Consider the following 11,973-nt stretch of genomic DNA (forward strand, 5'->3'; position numbering starts at 1 on the left):
TTGACAGCCCCAGTGGCTATATTTGTTTGAAGTCTAATTGGTTCAACCAGTAGTAAAAATAGAACTGGTGATCAAATAATTTGCAATGGGTGCCAGAAGAAAAGACAGCCAAGTAGGCATTATGTTTAAAACAAAGGTTATATATTTGCTTTTCGCAAACACTTGGTGCTTGTGTTGAAAAAAAAGGCATAGGAACTGGTACTAGAAACCTAAGAATTGGTAGTAAAGAAGGCTAAAACAATAAGAAAGATAATAATAGAGGTAGACAAAGTCTAGACCCCAACAGTGGAAATAACTGTAAGCGAAGAGAAATAATAGGACCCATTCAATAAAGAAATGTTTTCATCATGTAGAAACATAAATAAAGACATTCAAATGAGTCATGTTCATCATAGTGAAGCACACTAATGTTGTGTTTATAAATGAAGACATCCAAAAGAAAAACATGTTTTCATCATGTGACAAATAGTGCCATAGTGCAGCAAACTAATTATATTGCATTTTTGTATCCTCAGAGTCTTTTGAAAAAGTCCTTAATCAGAAAAAGATTTGTGCCTTAAAGTCCTTAATCAGAAACTGGTTGTGCCGACGCAACAGGGGGCAGGCAGATGTAGGAAGAGGTGACGCCTATATGTAGATGGTTGCAATTAGGCCAATTGAATAGATAATATGTGCCCCCTTGGCAAAGTTGCGTTTCGGCAGCGATATTGTTGGAATTAATGATGGCCGCCTTCATCAGAGCAAAGATTGTGGACCCTGTAAGGCAAAAGAGACCTTAGTTCTGCGTGTGTTTTTTCTGGCACCTGAGGTGGACAGCTAAATCAAGAGAGGATAGTCTATTCATAGAGTTGTTGAAAGGCAAGAAAAACTGCTGGAAGTGAAAGCGGCTTACCACGGTAGCGTAAAATCCCCTTTTCCTCACTGGTGTGTCCCACACCACTGTGACTGCCGTGACTGTCCTCCTCTAGTGTGTGGATGTTCCAAAGATTGTTCTCCATTATTGGTAGTGTTAGTTCGAGGATGAGAGGCTCTGTGCGAAAAAACACACAGACAGAGAATGGATGCGAAAAAGTCATAAATGAGTGGCTCGTCACCCTGTTGCAGAGAGGGACAGATTATGTCCGAGAGAGAGGGAGAAACAGGAAAAAGAAAAGAAAGAAGACTCGCCTAATCGGGCCTCACATCTGGTTTAGCGAAGGACCCGAACTTTGGTTTAACGTGTGCAGAGGGCTCAAAAAAATGGGTTCTAGAACTGGAAAGAGCAAACGTCAGGCGGAGTCGTGTGGGTGCGCGGCTCCAATGGTAAGGATTGAATTCGCACAAGTGGAGCCGGGATGTTGCTGAGAAATGACTAGTAACGGGAAAGAAACGGAAAGAAAAAATTAATCAAAACAAGGGCTTCCATAGAAGTTGCATGTGGTAATCTGTCCATGGAAGTGGATGAGTGTGTATGTGCATGTACTGGGAGTGTCACGCCATTTACCCCGTCATACTGCTTTCTGATGCGGAAGCTGCTTTCGGGAGACGCGTGAGGTAGCTGCAGCAGTCACTGCTGTAGACTGCCAGACTAGTGAAGCGTGCTCCGCGAAGGACTAGAGAAACGCAGCAGAGCAGTCGCGAAGGAGTCATTGGCATGATGACCAGAAATATAATGTGGCCGTGGCTAGTGGGCAGTTCTCATACGGGCGAATCAGTGCCTGAAGTGTGGAAAGGCCAATCCCACATTGCCTCTGTCATGTCATGTAAGGGTGTGTTGGAGTGCCAATCAGAGATGCAAACCTGAATGGCTGCAAGAGTACTGCGCCATAGATCCAGTTTATCTATGCAATCCTGCACGTACAAGTGCAATCTTTGCAGGCAAACAAACAAGTTGTGAGTACTCGAATCAAATATACAAAAGGGAATGGAGCACCCAGATCCAATTTTTTTTTTATTTAGGCAGTTTTGTCTTCACGGTGCAGGGCAGTAGTCCCAGTTGAGCAAAAAACCCTGTTGGGTTTTACTTGTCCTGGTCATCCCATGATAGTGTGTGTGGGCTTGGAGTGTAGAGTGTTGGCTGTAGAATGTTTTGGTGTGAAGCTGCTCTAATTCCACAGAGAGTCAGTTGAGATCTGAAGCCTAAGAGTAGGGGGACCGGTGGATGCTTCTAACCTATGAACTTGTCCTGCATAATACTTAATGTACTTACCTGTGTTCCTGTGGACTTACTAAAGATACCTAAACCTAACAAGGCTCCCGAGTGGTTATTTATAACCCCAACCCACATCTTAACATTGGCGACGAGGATGGTTGGACACTGAAGGGAGCGGGATCAGAAAAGGAACAAGGAAAGAAGCACAAGACTTTTACCAGAAAAAAAAGTGGCAAGGAGGTTGCCCACCAGTAAGAAGAAGGAACCACAGAGGCATCCACCGCCCCCCCCCGGCCCTTAAGGTAAGCGCGCCCCATGCCTGCTTTCACTTAGGCAGGCATCTGTGCCTGGAGGGGCTGCGCTGCGTGACTTGGCATTCGTGTGTGGGTGACCTTGGGACTGCAGTTCAGTCATCCATAGTAGCGCGCAAGGGGCTGGGGAAAATACAGCTAGAAAAGCACCAGGGCACCTCATGTGTGCAGCTCAGTTGGCGGTCGGGGAGACATTAAAGGTTTAAGGTGTTTCCCAAGGTGATTACCGTCCTGGATTTTGGTCGAGGTGCTGCTGCGCTGGCATATTGTGGCAGTGGTCCACTCCGTCGGGCAGCAGTCCTGTGGTTGACGGTTGGTCCGGAGAGCTCCGTTTGTGGCTGTGCTCATCTTTAAAGTGATGATGTCACTGGGTGGCTGAAGGTATCGGTGATGAATGCTGGCACAGATTGTTCGTGCCAACGTTTTGGGACTCTGCAACGGAGAACGTCTTATCATAGAAGGTGGATGGAAGTTTTGAAAAGCGCACCCTTCGACGTGCTCGAAGCGTGTGTTATTTCCGGGTCTGAGACTTCGTTTCATCTGCGTGCTATGAACTATTCATCAGGGAAGAATACGGCAACAATGGCAATACATCGGACGGCGCAGGTTGTAATATTATGGTGTGGAAATGACATCTGGATTAGACTACTCGTTGGTGGCATCTTATGGAATGGATATTATTCAAGTGCATCAACTGAACAGGCTGCTGAATCGGATCAGTTTGTGTTTTTTTTGCTTAGTACATATGGTGTCATTGCTGTTTCGTAGTCATCAGGTACTGTACTAACGCTTTCTTTTACTGGATATAGAAAGCGATTTGTACGGCGGGATAGTAATTACATCCAGTTTCACCTGACATCGACATTCTGAATGGTCGAGTTTTTGAATTGACTGAGAGTAACATGACACTAGCTGTGCAATTGTTTTTGTAGGAAACCAAAGGTCAATACATGCTTATAATGATTTTTTTTTGGGAAGTGCGCTAATATTGGAAAAGTTGTACTGCATAATGTGACATCTCAATAATATCACAATGTTTAGTGGTGGGTCACCTATGTTTTGGCAGTCATCAAGTGGTGATCTCAGTTCTGCTGTACCTGAGAGTGTGGTGCTGTCACAGGGATGTCCTGTGTGTGTTTGGAAACATGGTGATTGCAAAGTGCCTACAGTCTTTATTTCATGTTGTGTAAGTTTTGAATATTGATTGGTCCTACTGCTTTTAGAAGAAATGTTCAGTAATGTTTGATTTGCACTAACGTGACCATTGCTCCACAGGCACTTTTCGATATTCGCTGATAGTGTGTGCTTTAGGGGCAGTTGATCGCAATGCTGGATATTGGTGGTTCAATGACAAAAGATTCCAACATTACAGATCTTGCAGTGAGAAGATGTGTTGACCTCAAACGTATATTGTGGCAGTTGGTGGTGTTGGTTATTATGTTATATGGCATTCTAAGGGCATATTGTCTTTGGGGATGGAGTTCCCGGTGTTGAGGCGCCTAAAGAGGTTGTGTGGCTCTAATTGGTGTGTCTATGGGAAGTTCTGATGTCTAAGCTATGTACTGAAATTCAAAACCTAATGTGAGTTGTGTTTGTTTTGCACTGTATTAACCTTTTATTCTTCCACAGGAAAACAACCATGAAGGACTTTGTAAGCTTTATTAGTGGACTCAAGTATGGTGCTTAACCCTTGTTTATCATATTTAAATGCTCAATTTTCCTGACTGGTGTGTTTGGGGGAAATGTGTGTGGTTGTGCAAGTGAGTGGAGAGCATGTGGTTGCTCAGGTCAGGTACCATAATGTGGAGAATATGATTGCTTTTAGTAGCTCAGGCATGGAGCCTGGAGTGGTGGAGTAGAGGTTACTAGTGTGAGCATTGGTTGCTGTAGGGTGAGCATGGGATGTTCAATGGTGAGCATTTGGTAGCTCAGGCTTGGTGCCTGGAGTGGTGGTGTGGAGGTTATTGGTTGCTCTATGGTGAGCATGGGATGCTCAATTGTGAGCATTTATTAGCTCAGGCCTGGTGCCTGGAGTGGTGGAGTGGAGGAAATTGGAATATGCTCAGTTGTGAGCATGTGTTTCTCTAGAGGGACGCCCATAATGGAGTAGAAATATTATGCTTTAGGCAGATAGTGGGGTTTAACCCTGTAGATTGTGTTAGAACAATTTGTTGTTGGTGAATGATGATGCAGGGTTATTGTTGTGATGTTATGGAAATGGTTGTGCATGAGATTGTGGGGCTGGTTCCCTTGTAGCGAGTTCCATAAAAGGCATGTTATGGTTCTGGTGATTGTTTTGGAAGTGGGTTAGCTATTTGTAGCCACTGTAAAGACTTGGTAGGGGTAGGCTTTCGCTAGGAGTAGTTTGTTGGATGGGTATATTCTAGGAGGATGTCTGTAGATTTGATCATTTAAGGTTTAGTTCCAAAACTGTTTAGTGTCCATCATCCTTCAGTTTATAATTGTTTAGTGCCCATCATTTCTCAGTCTCCCCAGTATTCTATGTTGTCATGTAAGGGGGGAGATGTGTTGGGTTTTACTTATCCTGGTCATCCCATGATAGTGTGTGTGGGCTTGAAGTGTAGAGTGTTGGCTGTAGAATGTTTTGGTGTGAAGCTGCTCTCCACAGAGAGTCAGTTGAGATCTGAAGCCTAAGAGGACCGGTGGATGCTTCTAACCTATGAACTTGTCCTGCATTATACTTAATGTACTTACCTGTGTTCCTGTGGACTTACTAAAGATACCTAAACCTACCAAGGCTCCCGAGTGGTTATTTATAACCCCAACCCACATCTTAACAAACCCCATCATGTGCGGTTATAAACATGAACCACTGCGGCACGTCACAAGCTGTACTGTCAACGTCTGTATTGTGACAGATGGACTGTTGCACTGGGACTTGTAAGCACATGAGTTTATCAAAAGCCCCAACTAGATTATTCTGCCATGTGTGGTCATCATTGTAAAATGAGTGAATTGTTGGGCTATATGAGCAAGTGTGCTGGTCAGGAGCTGTAACATGTGGTTTTGAGCTCCTGTGAATGGAGCCCAAAGCTGCATTTTGGGTATTGGGGAAGAGGTGAGGGATCTTCGGGATTCAAAGGTTTGGTGTGAGGAAGGAATTGTTCATTGAGGCCATGGTCCACGGTGTCCATCCTGTGTATCCATCTACATTCAAGGTCCAGTAAACGGTCTTGTATATTTGGACCAGTCCGGACCCTCTCTAAAACCCGCCATTTCAAATCATTGAGGGTATGGTGATTCTCGATGTAATGCTGCACAAGGGGAGAGGACAGGTTTTTGCATCAGATTCGTGACCGATGTTCGGATATCCGGATACCAAATTTTCGCATGGTTTGACCCACATAGCGCAGCACACAGGGACATTCCACGCAGTAAACATCTTTATTCCTTTTTGCAATTGGATAGGTCTTTCAATGTCCAAGCCATTTGCCCAACTGGGAACTGTTGGATTTTCCTAGTGAACTAGCATACCGAACATGAGCCACAGGGATAGTGCCCTGTTATGGTCCAGAGGTTCCAAAGGCCTGTCCATGGAGTCTCTTTTGTGAATGATGAGTGGACTAGATTTTCCTACAGATTGTGTGGCCTTTTGAAGGCAAAGCGTGATTCTAGTTGGTCGGGTATGCTTAATCTGGCTATCGGCCAATACTTCCGAATAATGTTTTTAATATCGAAAATATGTGGCCCGTGGGTGATCACACATGTGATTCGGTCCATTTGGTCTCGTGGTTGTGTTTCTTTTGAGGTGAGAAGAGACTCACGACCAGTAAACCTCACCCGCTTCTTAGACTGTGATACTAGTCTCTTCGGGTATCCTCTTTGGCGCAATCTCTCGCTGAGGGATGATGCGTTGTGGTAGAAATCAACCAAAGATGTACAGTTTCTTTGTATTCTTAGAAACTGCCCTTAGGGGAGATTCCCTTTGATGTGATTAGGATGATTGCTAGTAAAATGCAAAAGTGTATTCCGATCCGTGGGTTTACGGAATAAATTGCAGGTCAGTTTGCCCTCATGGTGAATAATTCTGAGGTCTGGGAAGTGTATGGTGGAGGTGTTATAGTCCATGGTGAACTGGATGCCACTACTGCATGTGTTAAGCTAGGTGAAAAAGGCTATGAGCTATTCAGTTCCTAGCCACCTCTCTAGAGACCACTCTGCAACCACTCCTTTGCAACTGGAGTCTTCCCCTCCTCCCGAAGCACTCCCTTTTGCACCCTTTTCTTAAGAAACCCTCTGCCGACCCTTCCTGCTCGGTTAACTATCGTCCAATCTCCATCACTCCCTTCCTAGGCAAACTACTGGAAAAGCTGGCCATATCACAGCTTAACCTTCACACTGAATCTGTTAGTTGTCTCCATGACCATCAGTCTGACTTCAGAGCGGCCAGAAGCATGGAGACTGCTCTCCTGAACATCCGTGAAGATCTGCACACCAACCTAGACTCTAACACCCCCTGTGTCCTCATCTTACTGGATCTCTCTTCTCTCTTTGGCATGGTCAACCATGTAATCCTGCTCAACCGTCTCCGTGATAAGCTGGGTATCACTGATCAGGCCCTGGCTTGGCTGACCTCCTTCCTCTCTGATCTACCCTCCCAGGTCCAACTTGGGTCCTTCCTCTCCTATATTTCTCCATGTGGTGTTTCCCAGGGGTCTAACCTCTCTCCCTGGCTGTTCAACCAATACCTGGCACTTCTTGCCCACCGCATTGCCGCTCTCTGCCCCAACTTTCAGTGCTATGCATATGACACGCAACTCATTTTCAGGCTCCATTCCGCCACTTCTTCTCATTCTCTCATCTCTGACTGTCTGCTATCCAGGAGTGGTGTGCCGCCAATGATCTCTGCCTTAATGCCAGTAAGAGAGCTTCTCCTCATCGGCACACCTGCTGCTCCCTCCTTTCCTGTAACTCTCTAGCCGGCTTGCATTGGCCCTCTTCCCGCTCCCACCTGTGAGGATAAAAACCTCTGGGTCATCTTTGACTCCACACTTTCCTTCTCTCCTCACATCTCTGACGTCTCTAAGAATGTCACACTACCAGCTGCACCTCCTCAGAGGTATTCATCCTTTTCTCTCCTTCCACCAGAAGCTCACTGTCTCCAGAGCTCTAGTTCTCTCTAGGCTGGACTACTGCAACAGCCTCTTTCTCAATATGAATGTCTCTACTCTCTGCCATCTGCAACTCATCCAAAACAGGACTACGAGACGTGTCCTTGGCCTCAAGCCCAGGGATTGTATCTATCCAGGACTGAAATCTCTGCACTGGCTGCCAATGGCGCATGCATTAAGTTCAAAACCCTCTGAATTGCCCACAAGGCCTTCTGGGGTCTGAGACCTCAATACCTTCAACTCGCTCTTTCTAAATATCTTCCCCCTCGAGCTCTTCGCTCATCCACCTCCAACTCCCACAGGGTCAGTCGCTTCTCCAAGCAGTGAGTTGGTGGTAGATCTCTTTCTTCTGCTGGGGCCTCCCTCTGGAACAGCCTCCTGACCCCTCTGAAACCTGAGGAGAACCATCTCTGGTTCCGGAAGCAACCCAAGACCTTCCTCTTTACTTCTGCTTTCTCTCATTTTCTCCCCTGCTGATCTCCTGAATGCATCTGAAACTGCACTTGTTAGCTGGCTACCCTCTGATCTCTGGCCCAGGTCCCCTCCCTGCCAGTTGCACACATGCACTGCCCCCCTGGCAAACCCTGCACTCAGGGGGACTGTTCTGTATCCCGGCAGCCCCGACTAGCACTTGACACCTGATGGCTGCACTTTCACTTGCCACCAACTGGCCGCACTTTTTACAGCAACATCAAATTCCACTAGCAAAATTTTTGAAATTATAAAAAGTATTGAGAAACCAAAATCACTCACTCCGCCTCTCTTGCCATCTAAGGAAGACTGCGATATAGTCCAAAATGCCTTTACAGCAAAAACACAAAAGGCTAGAAATAACATAATCAAGGCTAGAGAACTCTCGGGAAAATCCATGCCGGAGAGAGACCGTCTAAAACTGGGTGTCGTAGACACTTTAAACTTTACACCAGTCTCAGAAATAGAAATCCTGGGGTATTGAAGCAAATGAAACCTACCTCATGTGCGGAAAACATACTACCATCGAAAATTATTCTAGAAAATAAAGAAATATTTTCTCCAGTTTTTGTTAAAATAATTAATGCATCGTTAAGAGAAGGCTCAGTGCCTAAGTAAATTTAAAAAGTAACAATTACGCCCTTGGTCAAAAAGGCTGGGCTGGATCCTAATGAACCAGGTAACCTTCGTCCGATTACTAATTACAATTGTATCCTCAAGATACTAGACAAAATAGCAACTAACCAACTGTAGAAACATATGGAAGACCAGGTAGCACTGTACAGACAACAATCAGGTTTCAGGGCCGTCCATAGTACGGAGACGGCCATGTTAGACCTACAAAGTAATATGTTGGAACTAGTGGACAGAGGTAAAGCAGGGATCCTGATGTTACTTGATCTTAGCGCTGCCTTTGATCTGGTAGATCATCAACTCCTAGTAAAAGCGCTGAAAAGAACAGTCGGGTGTTCTACGGTTGCCTTGGACTGGCTTACATCCTTTCTTACGAAGTGCCCGGCCAGAGTGCAGTGGGGGGTATGTTCTCAGAGGCCATATCTATCATCTTCGGAGTACCTCGGGGAGCAAGTTCATCCCCGCTGCTGTTCAATATATACATGAGAAGCCTATGTGACTTGTTGGATGAGTTTGGCATCTTTTTCACAAATTACGCTGACGATACGCAATTTATTGAACTGGAGGTAGATTATACCAGGGACAGCGCCAAAATAGCTGACGTGTACAGCAAAATAGACCTATGTATGCAGCAAAACTGGATGTGTCTAAACAACATGAAAACAGAGCTCAGGATTTTTGGAACCAGCTCAGCTAGAGCCAAAGTATCCAAAATAAGTAACCACTCAACGCCGGTTCCATGTGATAATGTCCTTGCAAAAAGGCTGTGTGGCAAAAAAGTTGCTGCAAAAAGGCAGTAGTTTGCGGTGACAATATCAATGTGAACATGCGGGGGAAAACCACGCAATCCCTGTTTTTAAATTACAATTTTTTTTCCCCAAGGCGAGCTGGGGACAGCCCCACTAATGGTCACCATACATAATGTCGCCACAGCCTTTTCCCGGCAACTATATGTATGGCGACCATTTCTGTGGGGGTAATATTACCGAATTCCTCAACACCATGGTCCCTGATATCAGCCAAGTTCCAGTCCAGCAGATGGTCTAATCTTCACCTTCAATGTAGCCTCTTCTCCTCACCCCATCCCCTCCTTCGAGCCCTAGCTGCATGGACACCACTGCAGGTGACAAGTTGCAAACTCTGCTGACTGGCTCCAACATTGGTCTGTAAAGGATGCCTCCAAGTTCATGGACACACTGTCCAGTCAGACTAGCTAACGGTCCATGTCAACTGCTTCCGAGGCAACCACTGGAAAGGTTCCAACTCCTGTGTCAGAGAATGTTAGTCATCAAGCACCAGCCAGGTCGAGGAGCACAGGAAGCATCCACCCTGTCCGAAGCTCTGATCCTCCCGGGGCATGGGGATTGTCGACATGTTGCGTTCTTCCAGAATGAATGGTCGTAACAGGGGGGTGAACCACGGATGCTTAAATTAATGTGATTACAATGTTGTAAATGTTTTAGAAATCTAAATCCTGTGAGTCATAAATGCTAAATTCGTATACATGCCACAAATCTCATGAGCCACTTGAATGTTCTTATCTGTCGTCTTCTGGAATTCGATTATTTTAAAATGACACTGTAACAATGTTTTCATTATGCAGATGGCTTAATGGTGCAGATCACACCAGAAACAATGGAAGGATTACGGCAAGCTTTAAGAGAGAAAAAGGACTTTCGCATTGCATGTGGAAAAGTCGATGCAGGAGAATTGAGGGAAGATGTAAATATCTGCTGGGTGGATTCCGAAGATAAAGCTAACAAAGGGTACCTAACTTGTTGCTGTTGAATACTTCTGGTATTTGAGATGCCTGCAATATTACTTTTAATATAGAATTAGAAAAATGGTTCATATTTTGTTTTGAGAAGAGCTTCTTATATTTTACCTCAGAAAGTTGTCAATCAGTCCTTCAAGATTAACTTGTTTCTCGTGTTTTTCTGTGTCAGTCAGTCAGTGGTAAAATGTGCACGTACCATTATCAATATAAAATAGCATTGTAACGAGGACTACCTTTTTAATTAACCGTTAAATCTCAGTAACAGCATATCAGAAATCCATGAATTAGCAAAGAGTGTAGAACAAACTTTATCCAGCGACACTTGATACATTTTCCTGCTACACAGGAGACCTTTTCCTTCATTAGCACCAGTAAGGGTGTCTGCAACCAGTGTAGTTGCTCAGATTGCAGGCTAATAATGCAAGACTGCCTTCCGAGCAAGCTGTTGGCTGCTCACATGATTCCCCCAGTTCCACTTCCACTTGCTGCCGCCTGCATGCTTCGTCCCCTCATTATCCCATTGATAAAAAAAGAAAAACTCATTCACCCTACCCCACCTTGCCGTGCCTCTACTGGACACCCCTCCGCTTCCAGGCGCTCTGCAACCTCTGTCGTCGTTTTTTGCATCAAAATGAATGACCCATAGCATCCTCGTGGAGTGCTAAGGGCGCTAAGGACCTCGCTGACAAGCTGGCACCTTGGGCTTAATTGCTCAAATGATGTACTTCATTATGTTAATTCTTAATGTACTATGAAGTTCATAAAAGTGGTCTATTTCTGCCCTTGTTTTAAGTTTGGAAAACACAAATGTATGCACAGAAAATAGACCTACAATAAACATGGATTATGCGTACCCGGCACAAGAGTACATACACCCTTAATATCTTAATATGTATGAACAATATGCGAGTATGCAGGCGCCAGACCATCATGCTCTGAATGAATATGCATACAGACACAGCCCTATCGGGTCTACGGCAAGGAGCAGGTGAACACTTTCCCTCCCCGTGCCCGTAATACATGCTACGGGGAAGGTTCTGTATGGCAGCATAATTGCTAGATCCGTCAGGCCCCTGTAGTTTGCAGAATGGGATGTGTTATTCCAACATGCACTTAAACCATCCGTGCTCCAATCTGTTCCTGCCTCAGCACAAACACAATCTGAACAGTTTCCTCTCTGAGATAAAATTATGCATATGAGAGCAAAAAATCACAAGTGTGTTTTAAACATTTAATTAAATAGTAACTTTGTGAAAAAAACACCCGTAATCTCCTGTTTTCGTTTTTGACTATTGATGATACTTGTCAGACGTGTTGCATCGGTCTTATTTATTCACAGTTGGACCATAGGAATGTTGGCAGTTCCACTGTAGATGATGCAGTCAATGCCTGATGCCTATAATGTCTTGTGTAAGTCTTCTGTCCAGGCTCGGACTGGCCTGTAGGGCAATAGGCCCATGGCCAAACCAAAAGCGCAAAATATGTGTGTGCGCCACTAATTTGGGTCAAAGTGGGCGA

At 45.0% G+C, this 11,973-nt stretch overlaps 1 protein-coding gene across 2 annotated transcripts in view; it reads left to right on the forward strand.

The window, feature by feature from the left end:
- ZFYVE16 (zinc finger FYVE-type containing 16) overlaps nt 1-11,973 on the forward strand; it is a 1,039,436-nt gene that overhangs the window by 732,401 nt on the left and 295,062 nt on the right. For both annotated transcript variants that reach the window (XM_069627543.1, XM_069627544.1), the window contains exon 14: nt 10,282-10,444. In XM_069627543.1, the coding sequence (XP_069483644.1) occupies nt 10,282-10,444 (163 nt within the window). The remainder of the gene's footprint in view (nt 1-10,281; nt 10,445-11,973) is intronic.

This window comes from Ambystoma mexicanum, chromosome 6p (genome assembly GCF_040938575.1).
Source record: "Ambystoma mexicanum isolate Mex_15411 chromosome 6p, UKY_AmexF1_1, whole genome shotgun sequence".
NCBI classification, from domain to species: domain Eukaryota; kingdom Metazoa; phylum Chordata; class Amphibia; order Caudata; family Ambystomatidae; genus Ambystoma; species Ambystoma mexicanum.